Raw genomic sequence first — 23,764 nt, forward strand, 5'->3', positions numbered from 1 at the left:
CATCAGCGGCAACTCCTGAAGGGGAATCCCCATGTGTTCGGGGATTCCGCTTCAGGAGTTTCCCCTGATGTTACTGCCCAGATATGGACAGAGACATCAAGCGCTCTGTCCAGGAGCGGAATCCCTGAAAACACAGGGATTCCGCTCCTTCAAGGAGCTAAAGTGCGGCTAGCACATAGCAGAGCAGGGAGATACCTCCCCGCTCTGCTATAGTGGCTTCGCTGCAGTAGTAGCAGCCGCAGCAGCTTCTGCTACTAGCGGCGCCATCGAAGGTGTCGCCGGGCCAGGAAAACAAGCAGGGGACGGGAGCCAGCGCAGCGCTCCCTTCCACCTGCTGTACACCCCGGCCCTGCCACACCGTGTACAGCGATGCCATTCGTCAGAATGGCATCAACTCCTCCTCCTCACATGCACTCTGCGCTGTGAGGAGGAGGAGATAGAGCGCAAGCGCCGGGAAACCCGGCCATCACTCGGAACACATTCCGGTGATGGCCGTGTAATACCCGGCCCCATAGACTTCTATGGGGGCCGGGTACCCGGGCGAAGATAGAGCATGTCCTATTTTTTTACGGCCGGATTTCCCGGCCGTCAAAAAATCGGTCGTGTGAATAGCCCCATTACGGGTCTATTATTCCTAATGCAGCCGGGTGCCGGCCGATTTATGAACGGCCGGCACCCGGCCGGGAAACCCTGCCGTGTGAATGAGGCCTTAGGTATTTAGAATGCATGTTATACCTTAATCATAATAAAGATGTTGTGGCAATAGGAATTCCAAGTCACGTTTAAGTCCTGAGCAGATGTTGTTCTAAATTTACCATAGTAGATGAATTGAGGTTTTCAGCTTTGCTTCCAAAAGCACAATCAATCTCTAAGTGATTATCCTTTTCTTTACTTTTTTCTCACCAGTCCAGACGTGATGAAAGTTCAAAAGTGGATGAACATCTTGCTAAAAAGGATGCGGAGGTAAATTAACCCCTTCAGGACTGGGCCTGTTTTGGCCTTGTGGACGCAGCCGATATTTTTTATTTTTTTTTTAAATCTGACGTGTCCATTTATGTGATAACTTGGGAATGCTTCTACCTATCCAAGCGATTCTGAGATTGTTTTCTCGTGACATTATTCTTTGTTAGTGGAAAAATGTGATCAACAAATTCAGTATTTGTTTGAAAAACACCAAACTTTAGAGAATATGCAAAATTAGCATTTTTCTAAGTTTTAAATGTATCTGCTTGTAAAACAGATAGCGATACCACACAATAGTTACTTACTAGCTTTTCCCATATGTCTACTTTGTTGGCATCGTTTTTTGAACATCGTTTTGGTTTTTTTCTAGGACGTTACAAGGCTTAGAACTTTAGCAGCAATTTCTCACGTTTTCAAGGAAATTTCCAAAACCTTTTTTTTTTTTATAGGTATCCGTTCAGTTCTGAAGTGGCTTTGAGGGGCTTATATATTAGAAACCCCCCATAAGTCACCCCATTTTAAAAACTCAACTACAGACCTAGATTAACAGACTACCGCATGAACTATATTTGGCTAAATGGTGTATCGGAAAGGACATACTTTGAGCAAGCTTTAAAGAGGTTCTCTCACCAGATTCTCAAATCCCTATTGCATGGGATCGGCGCTGCAATGTAGATAACAGTAACGGGTTTTTTTTTTTTTTAAACGTTCATTTTTGGCCAAGTTATGAGCTATTTTATATATATATATATATATATATATATATATATATATATATATATATACCGTGTTTCCCCGAAAGTAAGACAGTGTCTTACTTTCTTTTTATCCCCAAAAGCCCGACTATGTCTTACTTTCGGGGTATGTCTTATATTGTAAAAAAATTGTCGATTTTTTTTTTTTTTTTTTTTTTTTTTTTTTTTTTTTTTTTTTTTTCGCAAACTTTATTTAACTGTTTTACATTTTTTTTTTTAGTCCCACCAGGGGACTTCACTATGCGATGTGCCGATCGCATATATAATGCTTTGGTATACTTAGTATACCGAAGCATTATTGCCTGTCAGTGTAAAACTGACAGGCAACCTATTAGGTCATGCCTCCGGCATCGCCTAACAGGCAGATGCTGAAGGCAGACCTGGGGGTTTTTGTTAGACCCCCGGCTGTCATGGAAACCCGACGGCGACCCGCGATTTGTTTGCGGGGGCGCCGATCGGGTGACAGAGGGAGCTCCCCCCTCTGTCAAACACATTAAATGCCGCTGTCACTATTGACAGCGGCATTTAATGGGTTAAACTGCCGGAATCGGCGCGCGCTTCGATTCCGGCAGTTGCAGCAGGAGCAAGTGCAGGGGACGGCGCGGTGACGTATGGAGAGGGGGGCGGCGCGGAAGTGGGCAGGAGGCGGCAATACCCCCGTGTTTCCCCGAAAGTAAGACATGTGTCTTACTTTCGGGGTACGGCTTATATTAGCCGACCCCCCTGAAACCCCCGATACGTCTTACAATCGGGGGTGTCTTACTATCGGGGAAACACGGTATATATATATGCAAATGAGCTTTGAAATGGACACCTGGGCGTGTTTTTTTTCGTATGTCTAACTGGGCGTGTATTGTGTTTTTAACTGGGTGTGTTTACTTGTGGGCGTTGTGAATAGAAGTGTATGATGCTGACGAATCAGTGACCAATCAGCATCATGCACTCCTCTCCATTCATTTACACAGCACATAGTATTCTTACTAGAACGATGTGCAGCCACATACACAAGTGTCCTGATAATAAATACACATGACATCCAGCCTGGCACTTCTGACTCTTTTCTGTGAGATTTCCAGCAAGGGAAACAAAATCTCGTTTACCTCGTAATCTCGCGAGATTACGAGCGGCTTGCTGGAATCTCACAGAAAAGATTCAGAAGTGTCAGGATTCTGAGTACACATGACGTCCAGGCTGGATGTGATGTGTATTCATTATCCGGACACGTGTATGTGGCTGCATATCGTTCTAGTAAGAACACTATGTGCTGTGTAAATGAATGGAGAGGAGTGCATGATGCTGATTGGTCTAAAACGTCCTTGCTACGAAATGTTCTAGCTAAGGTTAGGTGGTGGCTGGACCTGAGATGTTGGAGAAGATGAGGCCTTCTATTTTTGCCGCTTACAGACCCCCGCGACCTGGGCGTTTAACAGCGTCCGAAATGTGGCGTCAAATAGGTCGCACCACAAACACCTCAATAAAGCTTCTGTATTTTACATTGTCCCTATTTGTTCTGTATGTGTGTAAAATCCGCTGACCATTTCTCTAGTGATCCCCCGTTACACACTATAATCAAAGCAATAGACCTGCTTCTCTGGTGATAATGATTAATAAAGTTCTGACAGATGGACAGATATCTGACAGCCAGTAATGACATTTTCATCCACTGACTGTCGTTCTAAATGAACTTGTACAATTCGTTCTACCAAAAGAAAAATAGTTAATGCATTTGATTAGGTATAGGGATTTTTGATTATGGATAAGAATTCGCGTCCGTATGGGGGATAGAAAATAATGTACATATTTAATTTGCATGAAAGTGTTGCCACTTTCCTTGAGTGTGGCGTCTTTTTGTTTTTAACCCCTTAATGATCGCCAATACGCCTTTTCACGGCTGTCATTAAGGAGCTTTATTCTAGGCCGCCGCCTTTCCACGGCGGCCTATTCAACGTCCTGCACGGGTCTCCCGTGCTGGCTGGAACCGGGGCTCGGCTGTCTGCTTACAGCCGGGCTCCTGCTCAAACGATAGCGATCGAAGTTTACTTAGATTGCGGCAGTTTAAGGGTATGTGCACACGATGAGAGGCTTTTACGTCTGAAAAGACAGACTGTTTTCAGGAGAAAACAGCTGCGTCGTTTCAGACGTAAAAGCTCCTCCTCGCATTATGCGAGGCATCTGTGACGCTCTTAAATCTTGAGCTGTGCTTCATTGAGTTCAATGAAGAACGGCTCAAATTACGTCTGGAAAAAGTGCCCTGCACTTCTTTGCCGAGGCTGTATTTTTACGCGTCGTCGTTTGACAGCTGTCAAACGACGACGCGTAAATGACAGGTTGTCTGCCCAGTACGTCGGCAAACCCATTCAAATGAATGGGCAGATGTTTGCTGACATATTGTAGCCTTATTTTCAGACGTAAAACGAGGCATAATACGCCTCGTTTACGCCTGAAAATAGGTTGTGTGAACCCAGCCTTACCCCTCAAATGCCAGTCATTAGCGACTGCTGTATTTGAGTTGTTTACAGAGGGAGGGAGCTCCCTCTGTCACCCATCGGCAGCCTGCTAATGCAATTGCGGGCATCCGATGAGGTGCCATGGCAGCCGGGGGCCTAACAAAGGCCCCCATGTCTGCCCTGGCTATGAGCCTATTAGGCCGTTCCAGAGGCACCGCCTAATAGACGCGTGTCAGTTTTACTCTGACGGGCAACAATATTCCGGTATACGAAGTATATGCGAACTTTAGATCGCCGATTATAATGCTTTGGTAGTGAAGTCTCCTAGTGAGACTGAAAAAATTATTAATGTGAAATAAAAATGTCGAAAAAGGTACACACTAAATAAAACCATTTTTAATGGCAAAAAAAAGGATTTTTTATTTTTTTAAAACAAGTGTAAAAATAAAATATAAACTACACATTTATGGTATCCCCGCAATCGTAATGACCCAAAAAATAAAGTTAGCATATTTAAAACGCACGTTTAACGCTGTAAAAACAAAACCTCAAAAAACGACGGCAAAATGACAATTTTTTTCCCTATCCCTCCCCCCCCCCAAAAAAATAAGAGGTTAATCAAGAAGTCCCATGTACCCAAAATGGTAGAAATCAACTCCCGCTAAAACTAAGCCCTCATATGGCGACATTGACAGAAAAATAAAAAAGTTATGGGTCTTGGAACGCAGCGATGCAAAATAAAACTATTTAAAGAGGCTCTGTCACCAGATTTTGCAACCCCTATCTGCTATTGCAGCAGATAGGCGCTGCAATGTAGATTACAGTAACGTTTTTATTTTTAAAAAATGAGCATTTTTGGCCAAGTTATGACCATTTTTGTATTTATGCAAATGAGGCTTGCAAAAGTCCAAGTGGGCGTGTATTATGTGTGTACATCGGGGCGTTTTTACTACTTTTACTAGCTGGGCGTTCTGACGAGAAGTATCATCCACTTCTCTTCAGAACGCCCAGCTTCTGGCAGTGCAGACACAGAGCGTGTTCTCGAGAGATCACGCTGTGACGTCACTCACAGGTCCTGCATCGTGTCGGACGAGCGAGGACACATCGGCACCAGAGGCTACAGTTGATTCTGCAGCAGCATCAGTGTTTGCAGGTAAGTCGATGTAGCTACTTAAAAATAAAAACGTTACTGTAATCTACATTGCAGCGCCTATCTGCTGCAATAGCAGATAGGGGTTGCAAAATCTGGTGACAGAGCCTCTTTGTTAAAAAGTATTTATTCTTCAAAAGTAGTAAAACATAAAAAACAAAACATATTTTGTATCGCCGTAATCGTACCGACCCATAGAAAAGGTAGCATGTTATTTAGGCCGCACAGTACACGGCATAAATGTAAAATGCACAGAACAATGGCTAAATTGCTGTGTTTGTTTTTGTTTTTTCTTTCCCCCCTAAAAAAAAAGTTAATAAAAAAAGTCTATGTACCCCAAAACGGTGCCATTGACAAATACAACTCATCCTGCAAAGAAACAAGTCCTCATACAGCTATGTCCACGTGAAAAGAAAAGTTATAGCTCTTTAAATGTGACGATGGAAAAATTAACAAAAATTCCTTGGTCATTAGGGCCCAGAATGCATGCAGGAGGAAGGGGTTAAAGAGGACTTGTCAGCTCTCCTGACATCTCTTTTAGTAAATACCCTTACATATTGGGAAATACATGTATGTTCACACGGCCTATCGAAAGCCGAAAACCTACAAACGTCTGCCCATTGATTTCAATGGGAAAAACGGCGTTCCTTTCAGACGGACCGTTTTTTTACATGGCCGTTTTGAAAAACAGCCGTGTAAAAAAAAAAAAAAAAAAACTGCAGCGAAAAAGAAGCGCAGGTCACTTCTTGGGATGTTTTTGGAGCAGTTTTTCCTTACTGTTTTTTTTTTTTTTTTCCCCTTCTGAGAACTGCTCTGTATTTTCAGAAGTTTTTGGTTAAGCGTGTGAACATACCCTTACAATTCTGGAGTTTTTTTTATTCATTTAACTTTTTTTTTCTAACTGCCTAGTACCATTCCTCTGTTATTCCTCATACAAACTTATGAATAAATTTTCAACTGGGTGTAACTAGTTGGGGCGGTATGTCCCTACACAGTGATCGCACACAGTCTGATCAGTGCTTAGCCTGAGTACGTAGGAACAAGCCCCTCTGACAAGTGGAAAAGTAACACCCAATTAATTTATTCATAAATCTGTAGGTGATTGGAGGCGTTCTGGTTCCGATTTTTCGGCCGTTTACGGACCGAAAAACGGCCAAAAATAAGCAGTGTAAACATACCCTTAGGCACGCTGCAGATTCTGTTGTACAAATTTCTTTGACTGAAAATCCGAACATTTTGTTTGCAAAATTGGACTTCTTGAGTAAGCGTTTTTAGTCGTAAATATTTGCATCAAACACTGATGAGCGAAGTTGCGTGAAGGTGATTGTGCGTATAAATTTCAGTTGTATTTTTATTCATGCTGTGCGCTCTCAAACTGTAAATTTTGGTAGCATAGTAGCTGTTCGAGGTGTGCGGTATATATTGTGATCATATTTGTGGATGACTACCAAATATTGCATGTCCTCCTCCTTTCTTTCTTTTAATAACATAAATACGCAATTCTGTGTCCGTTATGTAATGGATGATATGGCTGTTAACAGCGGGCCAAGACAACAGCAATCATAAGGATGTATGTTTTCAGAAAATATGAGGGTGCAATCCCTTTTCAAGTTGTGTACTCCCTGTGTTTTTAGAAGTTTTGGTCAAGTTCTGGGGATTAACCCCTTAATGGCCAGCCTATTTTAGACCTTAATGACCAAGCTATTTACGTTTTTCAGGGTGCCGATGGGGTGAGAGGGAGTACCCTCCTTCCAAAACCACTTGGATGCAACGCTTGCTATTGAGCGCCACATCGAAGAGGTTAAACGGGTGAGATCGATGTTGAAATCTATTCTGCCAGTTAGAGCAGGTGCCCGGCTGTCTTTAGATACCTGCTTTAGCCGGCACAGGACACCCGTGCCGGGCTTATGTCACAGCGCCGTGAAATGGCAGCGCTCCGGCATAAGTACCCTTAACGGCCAGCGTGAAAAGGCGTATTGGAGGTCGTTAATGAATGGAAAGCACAACACGTGTAGCTCACCCCAAAATAATGGATAAGCTCTCTGTTGACACCCCTAGCAAAAGCAAATTATAGCAACAGATGGGGTCCAGCCTTATTGCTCTGGCACAAACAGAGAAAATGAGTCACATTTCTGTATTGGTTTGCAGTCATGACACAAGCAATACGTACCATATTCCTTACAACACCTCCTTTACAGTGAAACCATGGCAAGTTTTACTAATTTAGTAAAAAGGAGCTACTAGGATCATGTAACATATCGGGGCAATTACTACTTTCACTCTGTTACCTCAAATGCACGTTTCCAAGGTGCTGTGTACACTATACATCTTTAACCCCACATGAAATAACAAAATGGCTGCAGGTTACTGGGCACCATACAAACTTCCTGTTTTCACCGCCCCCTGCATGTACTCTACACCTAATACGAACAAGCTCTCTGCTACGGACCAGAAAACAGGGTAATTCTATGGAATGGAGACGGGAGCTCTCCATATTAGCCTCGTTTACATTTGAGTTGAAGGCTCTGTTGGAGACCTCCATCGCAGACCTGTCAGATTACCAGAGAGCATAGCGCAGCATGCTGCGCTATTATCTTTGGTAAAATCACGGAAAGCCGACCGAACCTATTAAAGTCAATGAGTTCTGTCGGCCGCTGGCGGTGTCTGTTGTTCAACAGAACCGGAACACACGCCTTTTTGGCATCTTCATTCCCTCCTTAGTCCTAAAGTGCAAAGTATCAGAGAACTCAATGCTGAAGACCTGGTCGCTTATTTTAAAGTTAAAATTGACCACATACGACATGATGATATCTCCAAGTCCCGTAGTAACCTCGATTTCCCCCTTCCCTCCCGCACTCCCTCTTCACTTTCAGCATTTGACCCAACAGAAGACTTCTCCTAGGCTCCTTTTTGTCCTACTCGCCGCTCTAGTGATCCTATCCCCTCACACCTCATCCAGTCCCTCTCCCTGGCTGTCACTAGTCACCTGACTAAAAATGTTAACCTTTCTTCTGGAATCTTTCCCTCCCCTTTTAAACATGCCATTTTATAAATCCATTATTGAAAAAAACAACTCTTGACCCATCCAGCACTAACTATCCAATCTCCCCTTCATCTCCAAACTCCTGGAACAGTTGGTCTACTCTCGCCTTATTCGCTATCTCTCTGTTAACTCCATTCTTGACCCCTTCCAATCTGGTTTCTGCACTCTACACTCCACAGAAACTGCCCTTACTTAAAGAGGCTCTGTCACCAGATTTTGCAACCCCTATCTCCTATTGCAGCAGATCGGCGCTGCAATGGAGATAAGAGTAACGTGTTTTTTTTTTTTAAAAACGAGCATTTTTGGCCAAGTTATGACCATTTTTATATTTATGTAAATGAGGCTTTCTAAAGTACAACTGGGCGTGTATTGTGTTCGTTACATCGGGGCGTTTTTACTTCTTTTACTAGCTGGGCGTTGTGTATAGAAGGATCATCCACTTCTCTTCACAACGCCCAGCTTCTGGCAGTGCAGACACAGCGTGTTCTCGAGAGATCACGCTGTGACGTCACTCACTTCCTGCCCCAGGTCCTGCATCGTGTCGGACCAGCGAGGACACATCGGCACCAGAGGCTACATTTGATTCTGCAGCAGCATCGGCGTTTGCAGGTAAGTCTATGTAGCTACTTACCTGCAAACGCTGATGCTGCTGCAGAATCAACTGTAGCCTCTGGTGCCGATGTGTCCTCGCTCGTCCGACACGATGCAGGACCTGGGGCAGGAAATGAGTGACGTCACAGCGTGATCTTTCGAACACGCTGTGTGTCTGCACTGCCAGAAGCTGGGCGTTGTGAAGAGAAGTGGATGATCCTTCTATACACAACGCCCAGCTAGTAAAAGAAGTAAAAACGCCCCGATGTAACGAACACAATACACATCCAGTTGTACTTTAGAAAGCCTCATTTACATAAATATAAAAATGGTCATAACTTGGCCAAAAATGCTCGTTTTAAAAAAAAAAAAAAAAAAACACGTTACTCTTATCTCCATTGCAGCGCCGATCTGCTGCAATAGGAGATAGGGGTTGCAAAATCTGGTGACGGAGCCTCTTTAAGTCTCTATCTCTTGGTGGCTAAATCGAACAACAAATACTCTCTACTGATATTTCTGGATCTCTCTTCAGCCTTTGACACTAGACCACAAACTCCTGCTTAACATGCTCCACTCTATTGGCCTTAAAGACACTGCTCTCTCTTGGTTTTCCTCCTATCTGACCGCTCGTTCAGGGTGTCATTTGCTGGTTCTACTTCTCTTCTTCCCCTTGCGATTGGCGTACCGCAGGGATCAGTCCTAGATCTGCTTCACTTTTCTCTACACAGCCCCTGTTGAACAAACCATCAGCAGATTTGGCTTCCAGTACCATCTCTACGCCGATGACACCCAATTATATGCCTCTTCCCATGACATCACCCCTGCTCTAATGCAAAACACCAATGATTGTCTATCGGCTTTCTCTAACATCATGTCCTCTCTCTCTGTTTGAAACTGAATATTTCTAAAACTGAGCTCCTTGTGTTCCACCATCTACTAACCTACCTAAACCTGATGTCTCCATCTCTGAGTGGCACTACCATAACTCCCAGGCAGCGTGCCTGCTGTTTTTATTTTTTATTTTTTTTAACTTGAAGCTTTCCTTTACTTCACACGTTCAATCAATTACACGCTCCTGACGCTTTCGCCCTTTTCTTACTGTGGAAACAGCCAAAACTCTCATTGTCGCTCTGATTCACTCGTCTTGACTACAGTAACTCATTACGAATCAGTCTTTAACTCGCTAAACGCTCCCCTCTCCATTGTAACATTAATTCAGAAGCCAGGCTCCTCTTTCTGACCAACCGCTACACCAACGCATCTACCCTCTGCCAATCACTGCACTGTTTGCCCATACCCTTCAGAATTAAATTCAAACTTCTTACTCTCACCAACAAAGCTCTCCACAGTTTTGTACCACCTTACATCTTCTCCCTCATCTGTCTACTACCCTACTCACGCTTTACGTTCTGCCAACGACCTTAGATTAACAGCCACCATAATCTGAACCTCCCACTCCCGTCTCCAAGGTTTTTCTCGTGTTGCACCAGTCCTCTGGAATGCGCTACCATAGACAATCCGATCAATTCCCAACATCCACAGTTTGAAAAGATGTTTGCAGGGCACGTTTAAGACAGGCCTATAACATTCCCTAATCTGACTACTTTCCCTGGCCCCCTTTTACGTTAGTCATGAGAATTTGACCCCCTCATTCAGCAGTATCCCCCACACACACTCCTTGCACCCTAATGCGCTTCATGTCTGTCATAAACAGATACTGGCTGGTGACCGGCTCATGCAGCTTTAGTTGTACTACCCGATATGTATAAAAGATGGCTGGACCATTGCACTTAACAAGCACTTTTACATTTTGTCTCCCTTATTTCCTCATAGATTGTAAGCTCTTGTGAGCAGGGTCCTCACTACTTTTGTTGAATTGTAAATTAGCTTTGTCAATATGTAATGTCTGATGTCTATACAATGTACTCCCTGAATTGTAAAGTGCTGTGGAATATGTTGGCGCCATATAAATAAAGATTATTATTATGTGAACTAAGCCTTACCAGTACTTTATCAATACTGCATGCAGTGGCTGGGCAGAGGACTGAGGCAGTTAATGAAAAACTGATTCATTTAGATCCCTATTTAATGTTTTTCCCCCTAAGGCCCTGCACTACACCTAAAAGTTTTATATGGTTTGTGTGGTGTTTGTTAATAAATTCACTACCGGTAGCCACAACAAGGTGGAGCTTACTGAAGACAGATTTATTATTGCCTTCAATGGCAGATTTATAAATAGGCATACAGTGAGGTGCCCCCTAGTGGTGGCTGTAGACAGACAGGATTTAATAATTTTACTATACAGTGAGTGAAGTGAAGCAGGGCATTTGGATGAATTCTCTGAAGAAAATGTGAACTTTATTGGGAAAACAATAGATTTTTGATCACCTAAACATGTTGTAGTGTTCTATAAAAAAAATTAAATAATCCAGTAGCAACTGTAAAAAAAATGTTCAATTTTTTTTTTTTTCCTTTATTGTTTTTAGATTCTGTGCAATGCTGGGGAGAAAAAATGGGGAACAGATGAAGACAAATTTATTGAAATACTCTGTTTGAGAAGCTTTCCCCAGCTGAGGCTAAGTATGACACCTTTCTTTTACCTGAAATTGTGTTATTCTGTGCACAGTCTGTATGTCTTAGGCTGGATTATCACGCGCACATTAAGTCCGTAATGGACGGATGTATTTCTGCCAGAAGTCCCGGACCGAACACACTGCAGGGAGCCGGGCTCCTAGCATCATACTTATGTACGATGCTAGGAGTCCCTGCCTCGCTGCCGGACAACTGTCCCGTACTGTAATCATGTTTTCTGTACGGACAGTAGTTCCACGGAGAGGCAGGGACTCCTAGCATTGTACATAACTATGATTCTAGGAGCCCAGCTCCCTGCACTGTTCGGTCCGGGACTTGCGGCCGAAATACGTCCGTCGATTACGGACGTAATGTGCTCGTGTGAATCCAGCCTTATAAGACCAGTCACTGCTGTGATGACCTCATTATGGATTTTAAAATGATGCTCCACATAGTGCCATGGACTACAAGAACAATAATGCCTTATTGAAATGACAGGTTACATCGTAATCTCGCGAGGTTACGCTTGCCTTGCTGGAATCTCGCAGAAAAGATTCAGAAGTGTCAGGATTCTGAATAAACATCACGTCCAGGCTGGTAGTGATGTATATTCATTATCAGGACACTGCAGTAATGTTTGTATGTAGCTGCACATAACAATATAACTATATTGCTAGTGCAGTGTAAATGAATGGAGAGAAGTGTATGACGCTGATTGGTCAGCGTCATACACTCTGTACAACGCCCACTTGGTCTAAAGTAAAACACGCCCACTTGGGCATTAAGAAACATTAGCATAAAGCTAAAAATCGCTCAGTGGTTTAAAATAGTTTTTCGAAATAAAAAGCATTACTGTCACCTACATTACAGCGCCGATCTCCTTTATATAGGAGATGGGGCACTTAACCCCTTAATGACCGCCGATACGTCTTTTTACGGCGGTCATTAGTGGGCTTTATTCTAGAGCGCCGCCAAACTACGTCGCTGCATTAGAATAAAGTAAACAGAGCAGGGAGCCGTGAAATCTCCCTGCTCTCAGCTGCCAGAAGCAGCTGAGGGCTGGGGGCGTCCCTGCTCTGCCGGGTGAGATCGATATTAGTATCGATCTCACCTGTTTAACCCTTCAGATGCGGTGCACAATGGCGAGCACCGCATCTGAATGGTTTTGGAGAGAGGGAGGGAGCTCCCTCTCATCTCACTGACACCCGGCGATAAAATCGCCGAGTGTCTGTGTCTTCTATGGCAGCCGGGGGTCTAATAAAGACCCCCAGGTCTGCCTGCAGCGAATGCCTGCTAGATCATGCCGCAGGCATGACCTAGCAGATGCCTGTCCGTTTTAAACGGACAGGAAGTAATACACTGCAATACAAAAGTATTGCAGTGTATTATAATAGCGATCGGAGGATAGGGAAGTCCCCTAGTGGGACTAGTAAAAAAGAAAAAAAAGTTTAATAAAGTTAATAAAAAAAAAAAAAGTGAAAAAAAAAAATGAAAAACCCAGCTTTTCCCCTTACAAAATGCTTTACTATTAAAAAAAACTACAATAAAGCAAAAAAGTTACACATATTTGGTATCGCCGCGTCCGTAACGACCCCGACTATAAAGCTGTTACATTATTTAACTCGCACTGTGAACGCCGTAAAAAATAAAATAAAAAACAATGGAAAAATTGCTGTTTTCTGTTAATCCTGACTTAAAAAAAATGTGATAAAAAGTGATCAAAAAGTCGCATCTACTCTTAAATGGTACCAATAAAAACTGCAAGTCGTCCCGCAAAAAACAAGACCTTATACAGCTATGCCGACGCAAAAATAAAAAAGTTACAGCTCTTCGAATGTGACAATGGAAAAATCTAAAAAATGGCTTGGACATTAGGGCCCAGAATGCCAGCAGGGGGAAGGGGTTAAAGAGGCTGTCACCACATTATAAGTCCGTATAATTCAAAGTAGTTTACCATTTTGACAGGCAATTCTGTGTAGCCTAGTAGTCGGTGATATACCTAATAAAAAGGATGTATTAATGAAGGCTGTATTAATGAAGGCTGCATTTATAGTGCAGTTTGAGAGGCTGAATTGGACCTAAATCTGTTTATATCTACAGCATTTGATGAATATAAGAACATCTGCAATAAAACTATTGAGGAAAGCATAAAGGGTGAGATGTCTGGTCATCTGGAAGATCTGCTGATGGCAATAGGTAATAAAGATGAACAGATTATAGCCAACTGAGTTCACTAACTATGGAGCAATAATGGTATCGCTGCTTTTTTCTTTTTAGCGGCAAACCTATGTTAAAGGGAATGTGTCGCAAATGAAACCTTTTTTTTTTATTTTTTTTTATTTTAGTAAGTTACTTATTTCTATTATGTTTTTTGCTGTAATTTTATTTTATTTTTTTCAACCACATGGTGGAAAGTATTAAAAACGAAATAATAATTTGACATGTTTTCCTATGTTGGCCACAAGAGGGAGCACTTCCCAGAATTACAGCAAGGTGAATAAGGCAAAGCAACCTGACTCACAGCTGCCGTAAATGTGGGAGGGAATCTTTTTTTTACGTCAATGGCTCCAAACGTCCCAAAAAGTGACATGCACTTCTCTTTGGCGTGCATCTTTTTACGTGCCGTCTTTGGATAATGGCCGCATTAAAAAAAACGCCCCGTCGGAACAGAACGTCATATTTCCCATTGAAACCAATGGGCAGATGTTTGGAGGCGTTCTGCATCCGATTTTTCAGCCTTTTTCGGGATTTTTATGGCCCGAAAAATGGCTGAAAACACTGCGTGTGAACATCCTCTTAGAATGATGAAAGTGAAGTGAATGACTTTTCATTTGACCGGTTCAGACGGCGTGTATTTGACACTTTTCTTTTTTTTTTTTGCGCATTTTACATGCCTCTCGTGCTAAATGTCTTTATCCCTCCATCCTGCTGACAGTCTCCTCCAGCATCACCGCCCAATACTGCTGACAGTCTCCTCCAGCGTCCGCATACAATCCTGCTGACAGTCTCCTCCGCAGTAGAGGAGACTGTCACACCACTCTGATAGGAATAACCATCTGCTGCTGACAGTCTCCTCCCCGACCACCTGCTGACTGATCTCACCTCATCCGATCACAGTCCGGACACTGTCCACACTGATCATACATCTCAAACTCCGCACTGCTACATCCATACACACACACACTCAGCTCTACTACACAGACACAAACTCAGCTCTACTACATATGACAAGCTTAGCTCCGCACACCGTCCACACTGAGAATACATCTTGCGACAAGTGGGGGGGCCCGTCGGGGTCACGAGCAGGGGTCTGTGAGAGAGGGACAGACACACACACCTTACCTGCAGTGCAGCTGGTCTTCATAATGGCGCCTGCTAATCTCCCTACAAACCGGCTTCTCTGCTGTGTGACTCTGACCTGCGTCTGCGCAGTACAGAGCCAGATAACAGAAGCAATGAACGGCTCACGTTCATTGTGTCCTATGCCCTGTAGCTGCCATATTCCATCTCTGTATGTGTTGTTAATCGACACATACAGAGATGAAAAAAAAATGGCAGCCCCCATAGAGAAGTAAAAGTATGAATACATTAAAAAGTAGAAAGTGATAACACAAATAAATAAAATTTGTTTACATTATATTAAAAGCAATATAATAATAAAAAAAAAAAATCATGACACCTTCCCTTTTAAGGTTAACCACACTGAGAGCAGCACAATGTTTACATGTTCATATTGTTGTAACTTGTAGTGTTTTGAAGCTTCGCTTTGGAAATTGAGTCAGAAGGGTGTGGCAGACTACGTAAAGTTAGTGGGGTCACCAAGTGCTAAGGCCCATAGTGCATTGAAGTCCCCAACGCTCTGCTGACTCTAACTGCAGAGGTGCAAACCTATCAACCTCTGCACGAAAACTGTGCGCCAGGAGCGTCCTGATATAGTTTTTCCATAGGAAAACCGTTGCATGCAAGCCTTACATCACCAAGCACAACGTCAAGCGTCAAATGGAGTGGTGTAAAGCACGCCACCAATTGACTCTGGAGCAGTGAAAACTTGTTCTGTGGAGTGACAAATCATCGTTCTCTATCTGGCAGTCTGATGGACAAGTCTGGGATTGGTGAATGCCAGGAGAACGTCACCTGCCATGCTGCATTGTTCCAACTGTAAAGTTTGGTGGTGGAGGGATAATGCTGTGGGGTTGTTTTTCAGGTGTTGGCCTAGGCCCCTTAGTTCCAGTTAAGGGAAATCTTAATGCTTCAGCAGAAGACATTTTGGACAATTGTAGGTTTTCAACTTTGTGGGACTACAGTTTAGGGAAAGCCCTCTTCTGTTTGAGCATGACTGTTCCCCAGTGCACAAAGCAAGGGTCCTACAGGTAAGGTTGGGGGAGTTTGGTGTAGAAGTAGTTGACTGGCTCGCACAGAGCCATGATCTCAACCCCATCAAACACCTTTAGCATGAAATAGACTACAGATTGTGAGCCAGGCCCTTTTGTCCAACATCCCGTGTATGACCTCAAAAATGCTATTATCGATAAATGGGCAAAATCTTGTAGAAAACCTTACCTGGAGAGTGCAATCTGTTTTAGCTGCAGCAGAGGTATCGACTGCATATAAATGCGTATGGGATGTCCTAAAAGCTTGTGTTTTGTATAGATGTCCCCCAAAAAATTTTCAACTGTGTAAACACACACTGTTTCAGCAGGGTCTAAAGCTCTTGTTGAAGAATCCCTTTGTCTGTGGGAAATAGTTACTGCTGTTCCTGGGAGAAGGTCAACAATTGGGTTATCCCTTTTATTCTCCTTGCGTCTTATTCGGACAGCCGTGTTTGGTCCGTGATATACGGGTTGTTTGTCGGTCGTGTTTCCCGGCTGACCACAGTTCAGGGAGACGGGCTTCTAGCATCATAGTTATCTATAATGCTAGGAGTCCCTGCCTCCCTGTGGGTATACTGTCCCGTACCGAAAACATGATTACATTAGTCTGCTCTCAATAGTGAGCAATGCAGGGCATGCGGTTTAGTCTATACAATAGGTGCTGTGCTGCAGTGCTGGTGATATGGAGAATTGTGAGGTATATGCTGTTGCCACTAGGAGGCTTGACACTATGAAAGACAAGTTACTCCTCCTATAGGATATACCCTTCCCCCAGACACTGAGCTATTCAGTCTTCGCTTAGTGTCCGTAGGAGGCAGACCATTCTGCTGAAAGCAGCAGAGTCTCTACTAAGAATTTTTATTTTCATCATGAAGAACTAGGATCACAGGGTCCCCTGTGTTCCCATTCAGCGGGCGCACAGTGTCATATGCAAATGCACTGTTGTCCAACTTCTCTTCGTAGGCAGTTTGGACAAGAGCATCAGCTCCTCTGTCACCCACTAGCCCAAGGAGCACCAGCATCCTCTTGCTAAAGGCGGGAGGGTGCTCCTGGTGGTCAGTACATCTGGGAGATGCAGAGTTGAGTGAATGTTATTAAACTCCTCTTCCCCAAACCGGGCCACCGCTTGTGCACTGCGGTGGTCCGCTGGACCAGCCTATTTCCTGTGGCTTTCCCACAGCCCTCTCTGCAGCCCTTGACACTTGGGCAACAGCGCTACTTTTTACTGTATGGCCGGCACCATTACGCCAGCGGCACCATTTTGCACTTTACTGCAGGGACAGTTATTCTCTCTAGTATGCACCAATAGTGCTTCCCTATCTCCTCATGGGGAATCATGACTTCCAGCATCCAATCGTGGCGCTCCATGGGTGGGGCTTCAGCTTTCCCCCTCTGCTCTCCTCAATTTGGACGGACACTACTCTGAACACAGGTCCTCCTGCACAGAGATGCCGCTTCCTGCCTCAGGAGGACTTCTGACATCTTGGAAGCAGGTAGGCTCAGCCTTTGCTTCTATTCCCCTACAGGTACTGAGTTCGTTTTCTAAGGGACATACTCTCTCTCCTTACTGTGCTAGTTTTCAGTTAGTACACTTCTCCAGCAGCGCTAAATGAAAGAGCTGTTACTCCCTGAATAGAAGGACTCCTTGCTATGCAGTGAGAAGGAAGAGTCCGAGAAAAAAATCCTCGTAGAAAGCTTTTGTCTAATCGTGATTTATCTGATTCTGATATTGTAAGGTTCTATCTTCCCACCTCAGTAGAGGTGCTAATTAGAGCTCTACGTGACACCATTCAGGTCACTAATTTTGTACCTTCCACTGACCATTTCGGTCTTTCAGCCTCAACCTTCTCAGGCATTTTATCAAGCCCACTCGAAACTATAGAGTATTGTCTTTAAGAAATGGATGCACCCAGACAAGAAACTTTTCCCACTTTAGCCATCTGGTTGTCTTCCACCCCTTTCAAAAGGGCAATTCTTGTGTTTTGGGTGGGGACGCCGGTGGTAAATCCTCTTGTTTCTCGCCTAGCTAAGGCCACTACCTTGTCAATGGCAGATTCCAATTCCTTCAAATATCTCCTTCATTGCTGCGTGGACTCCTTTGCTAAAACCACTTTTAAGAGCTTGGGCTATGCCTTTCGCCCCACTTTTTTCATCTCTCTGGGTTAGCAGAGCGGTCACTGAATGGGCTTACAAACTCTGTCATGGCCTGCTTTCAGGCCCTCCTCAGTAGGAACTAGTTGATCTCTCACCTTCTCTCCGTGTCCAAATATATCTGCGAAGCTGCCTGCCTGGTGACGCGGGCTTCTGCTGCCTCGGTCGCTATTCGAAGGACCACCTGTCTCAAGGCTTGGTTTGCTGATTCAGCCTCCAAGTACTCTGACTGCTCCACCTTTTTCAGGGTCACCTCTCTTTAGGCCTAGGTTAAATGAGATTTATCTCAGAAACCATGGGTGGCAAAAGCACCCATCTTCATCAGAATAGACCAAAGCGCACTACTCCAGCCGAAAAGCCGGGTCCACATTTCCATTCCTTTCATGGAACAAAACTTCCTTGCCACAGACAAACGGATCAGTAGGCCAAACCTTCCTTAAAGACCCGGCCCTCCTGTTGTACCTGACAACCACCTGCTAAGGTTGGAACTGTCAAGACCAGTTTTGCCTGAAGGTACGCCACCACTCGACTTGGTTGGGGGCAGGCTTCTGCACTTCAGACGTCTGGCTCTCACATTTCGGATGTCTGGGTTCAGGAGGTAGTATCTTTCGGATAAAAACCCATCCAGGGTGACACTGTTTTTTGGTCGATTGACTCTGCTTTTTCAGGGGATTGTAATTTCCGGTACCCTTGAACAAAAGGTTTCCGGGGTTATATGCCAACCATTTTTGTCATCCCCAAAAAGGATGGTTCGGCCCATCCTTTATCTTAGACCCAAACATGCGCATTGAGGCGCTTGTCCTTTTCAGATTGAATCTCTACAATCTGTCATCACTGCCATAGAACAGGAAGGATGTCTTCTGTCGACATTCGGGAAACCCATCTACACGTCCCTATGTTTCCTGTGCTTTGTGGTACTGTTTATTCCTTACCAATCCGTGGCCCTTCATTTTGGTCTGGCCACAGCCCCTAGAGTGTTTACGAAAGTTCTGCAGTGATGGCTCTTTCGCACCAGGGGGGGTGTAGGTCACCCCCGTACCTGGGCAACATCCTAATCAAATCCCCCTCCAGGAAGAACAAAGATGGCTCTCTGATTTCTGTTCATTTGGATAATCAACCGGTCAGTGTCCAAAGTCTTGTGTATCTCCTTAGCAGATCGTCTTTTTGGTGTCGCCTTTGGCATTGGCTTGGCAAAGATTTTGTTGCCTCCGGAGCGTCTCTCCATTCGTTCGTTAGACGGCTGTGCCGACCTCACTCCGCCTCTGTTTGCATGGTGGCCTCAATCAAGACCATTTTCTATGTGCCCTCTGCAGCGGGCGATCCTCTCCCGGTGGGATCGATCTTTGCAATTGCTGGATCTGAAGTTCACCCTTCCCTTTCTCGGTCCATCGCTTCGGTGGTGGCTCACTTTTTCGGCTGTTCCCCAGGGGCACTCCTTCCTCTGAACTGGCTGATCCTCTTGGCAGATGCCAGCCTCAAGGGCTAGGGGGAGGCACCTTTCGGAACCTCCCGGCTCAGGGGCTGTGGTCTCCACAGGAGTCTTTCCATCAATCTTCAGGAATTGAGAGCCATCTTTCTCCTGCACTGGACTCTGTCTGTCAGGACACCCAGTGAGGGATCAGATGGACAATGCTATGGCTGTGGCTTATCTAAATCACCAGGGCAGCACTCGCATGTGCCTCCTCAGTGGTGGCCAAGGCTTCTAGGATCCTCGGAGGGGCGGAACTCCTGTTTCGGCTCTCGCAGTTCACATTCCCAGGGTCGACAATTAGGTTGCGGACTTCCTCAGTCGCAAAACAGTGGATCCCAGGTAGTGGTCAGTTCATCAAGATGTCTTTGACCAAATTTGTCTCGGGTGGGGTCGTCCGGACATGGACTTTGTGGCCTCCAGTTTTAATCGACTGGTCACAGGCTTCATCTTCTGTGCTCTGGATTCAGAGGCCTGTGCCGTAGATGTTCTCGTGGCGTCATGGTCTGACTTCAGTCTTTCCATGGTCTTTCCTCTTCCTCTCCTGCCGCGGCTCCTCCAAAGGCTCAAGGCGGAAGGGATTTCTGCCATTTTGGTAACCCCAAATTTCCTGCGCCGCTGTTGGTACGCTGACCTAGTGTTCCTGTTGGCCGACTTCCTGTTTGTCACCTCTCCGTCCGAACCTCCTCTCTCAGGGACCTCTCTTCCACCATGATTTAAGGTTGCTACATTTAACAGTGTGGCTGTTGAATCCACCATTCTGAGGGCTCATGGTTTTTCGGAGTGTTATCCTCACTATTCTTAAGGCCAGAAAGTTCCCTCAACAACCTGGATGTTTGTGCTCTGCGGATTTGCCTCGGATCGGATTTGCCTTGTCTGCGGATTCTGTTTCATATCCTCCCTGAGGGTCCCACGAAGGCTCTGTCAGACTCGAAGGCCACCATTGGATTTTATGGTGAGTAATTTTCCATGAAAAAAAAGGCTTTTTTTTTTTTTTTTTTTTTTTAGGGTACTCACCATAAAATCCTTTTTCTGTCCAGTTTATTGGGGGGGACACAGACCGTGGGGTATATTCTGTTGCCATTAGGAGGCATGACAAATAAAATGTCACTCCTCCTACAGGTTATACCTTGCCCACAGACACTGAGCTTTTCAGTCTGTCCGCAATAATTAGAAGCAGGTACAAAGTAAGATAATTTTGTTGAACAGCGGAATCCCTCAGACCGTAAATGCAAAAAAAAAAAGAATTGGGTGGGAGCTGTGTCGTCGCGCCCCCCCCCCCCCCCCCAATGAACTGGACAGGAAAAGGATTTTATGGTGAGTACCCCAAAAAGTTTTCGGTTTTATTCTTTCTGGAAAATTAACTATTGCTGTGGCGAATATAAGGGCTAGAGGTGTGTGTGTGTGTGTGTATGGATGGAAAAGCATAGTCTGCTGTGCTGTTCTATACAGAGGCATTTCACAGAAAAGTATACCACGTGGTATAAGTTTCTTAACATGGGAGCCTATAGACATCAAATGCCAATGTATGTTAACTTATACCTCTGACGGATACCACTGTATAGGCAAACCGTGAGTAGACCCTAACATCATGCATATTGTTGATCTTTTCCAGGCACTTTTCTAATCGTGCAACAATACTTTTATCATTTTTTTTTTTTTTTTTTATTATATAGTACAATGTGCAAGGAACACACCCGTTTTTTTTGCTGAAAGGTTGCACAAAGCCTTGAAGGTAAATATTTAAAGTAGATCTCCTATTACTTTTACATATGCTTTAATTGTTCTCAAAATTGAAATGAATACATGCATTTTAATTTATAGTTTCCCAGGGGTCCTCATTAATCAGTAAGTAAGCTTTACGGGAGAATGTAGTTCCCTGGGTGACAAGTTATTGACCACTTTTTCTACTAAGACTTTACATGTTTGGTTGGTTATTAAAGGGCGCTGGAACAGATGAATTCACTCTGACAAGAATAATGGTCTCTAGATCAGATATTGATCTTTTGGATATCCGTGCGGAATACAAGAAGCTTGCTGGGGAGTCTTTATACTCTGCTATAAAGGTTTGTATAGCGACCAAATTTAATTTCACCATATAGCACATCCTTGACTCTTCAGGGAACTGGATTTTGGAACTTTGCTGTGTTTTTTTTGTTTTTGGTTTTTTTTCAGCTAGAAGAGCTTTAAAATTAGATTTCTAAAGAAAAAATTTAATTACAAACCATAACACAACTGTTTGGCCTGCACTATGACATCTTGAGCAATGATTAACTTGATTGGTGAAAGCCCTGGATGAACAAATCCAGATTCATCCTGTAGACTCCTTTTTATATCTATCGATGAGTGAGTCTAAACAATTTACCCATCTAATTAACATTTCAACAGGACAATATATTGACATTTAGTATTGTAATGTAACATTGAATACAACTTCAAAACCGTGACAAGTCCTCTCAGATGAGCATAGTTTGCCTGATTTCCAGAATCCTTAAAAAAAAAAATTCAAAAAAATTACCTAATTTTGCATGTATACACAGATGCCAAGTGCATGTATGTACTGTTTATTTATATTATGAACACTCCTCTGATGCCTGTTTTTAGTATATAACATGTTTAGGGAGACTTATCTAGGGTGTACAGTGCCCTGAGGAGTGCCAGCTGTTAATGACAATACTATTTACTATGTTTTATATAGCACACACCCAAAGATCTTTTGTCAATTTTAAATCTATGCTATAGGTTTTTTATTTTTTTTACATTTTTCTGTGCAGTCGGATACATCCGGGAATTATGGGGCAGCCCTGCTAAAGCTCTGCGGAGGTGACGACTGATGGGAGACGTGAATAATTGCCACAGTGAAGAAATAGGACTTTTACCACCTTAGGCACTCATGTATTTTGTTCCTGCAGCATGTTAACACCTGAACTGCAGAACAGCTGCTCAATAAAACTATATATGATATGAAGCAAAACTTTCAGTGTAGACCCAGTATACTGATCTCTCTGTTCATTACTCTTTATGCTTTTTGCTTTGACCATCGTTTTCTAAATTCACAGGAAAAAAACTAATAAAACACACGGTTTAAAGAATTTGCTAACCTGTTGATCATTGTCACCTCTATTAAAATAACAAACATTTAGACACTTAAAGAGGCTCTGTCACCAGATTTTGCAACCCCTATCTGCTATTGCAGCAGATCGGCGCTGCAATGTAGATTACAGTAACGTTTTTATTTTTAAAAAACGAGCATTTTTGGCCAAGTTATGACCATTTTCGTATTTATGCAAATGAGGCTTCCAAAAGTACAACTGGGCGTGTTGAAAAGTAAAAGTACAACTGGGCGTGTATTATATGCGTGCATCGGGGCGTGTTTACTACTTTTACTAGCTGGGCGTTGTGTATAGAAGTATCATCCACTTCTCTTCACAACGCCCAGCTTCTGGCAGTGCAGACACAGCCGTGTTCTCAAGAGCTCATGCTGTGACGTCACTCACAGGTCCTGCATCGTGTCAGACGAGCGAGGACACATCGGCACCAGAGGCTACAGATGATTCTGCAGCAGCATCGGCGTTTGCAGGTAAGTCGATGTAGCTACTTACCTACAAATGCTGATGCTGCTGCAGAATTAACTGTAGCCTCTGGTGCCGACACGATGCAGGACCTGTGAGTGACGTCACAGATCTGCACTGCCAGAAGCTGGGCGTTCTGAAGAGAAGTGGATGATACTTCTCATCAGAATGCCCAGCTAGTAAAAGAAGTAAACACGCCCCGATGTACGCACATAATACACGCCCAGTTGTACTTTTACATTTCAACACGCCCAGTTGTACTTTTTCAAGCCTCATTTGCATAAATACGAAAATGGTCATAACTTGGCCAAAAATGCTCGTTTTTTAAAAATAAAAACGTTACTGTAATCTACATTGCAGCGCCGATCTGCTGCAATAGCAGATAGGGGTTGCAAAATCTGGTGACAGAGCCTCTTTAAATTATACTATTAAATGCTTGCAGCAGAGTCATTGGCACGAGACCGAACTATTAAGTAATGGGGACACTAGTGATAGTGAATTTCTGAAAAAGTGATTTTGCCTCTGATTTGTAACTATAGTATGTTTGAGGGGGGTAGCTTAGTATAATTGAACATGGATAAGGGTTCTATAACGTTGCTCGTCACACTGTTACGTGTAGTGCACCATGCTGGCTTGCAGCCAATTAGTTACTCCCATACTGTTCGATCAGGCGGGCTGCCCTG

General features: G+C 43.9%; 1 protein-coding gene across 2 annotated transcripts in view; it reads left to right on the forward strand.

Moving 5' to 3' along the window:
* Positions 1-22,601, forward strand: part of ANXA3 (annexin A3) — a 77,745-nt gene extending 55,144 nt beyond the window's left edge. Inside the window, exons 8-13 of one of the 2 annotated variants that reach the window (XM_075849852.1) lie at positions 907-963; positions 11,436-11,529; positions 13,621-13,716; positions 21,186-21,244; positions 21,453-21,575; positions 22,284-22,601. In XM_075849852.1, the coding sequence (XP_075705967.1) occupies positions 907-963; positions 11,436-11,529; positions 13,621-13,716; positions 21,186-21,244; positions 21,453-21,575; positions 22,284-22,343 (489 nt within the window). In that variant the 3' untranslated portion in view covers positions 22,344-22,601. The remainder of the gene's footprint in view (positions 1-906; positions 964-11,435; positions 11,530-13,620; positions 13,717-21,185; positions 21,245-21,452; positions 21,576-22,283) is intronic. The other variant, XM_075849853.1, reaches the window with a different exon arrangement.
* Positions 22,602-23,764: the final 1,163 nt, after the last annotated feature.

Source organism: Rhinoderma darwinii, chromosome 1 (assembly GCF_050947455.1).
Source record: "Rhinoderma darwinii isolate aRhiDar2 chromosome 1, aRhiDar2.hap1, whole genome shotgun sequence".
Classification (NCBI taxonomy): Eukaryota; Metazoa; Chordata; class Amphibia; order Anura; family Rhinodermatidae; genus Rhinoderma; species Rhinoderma darwinii.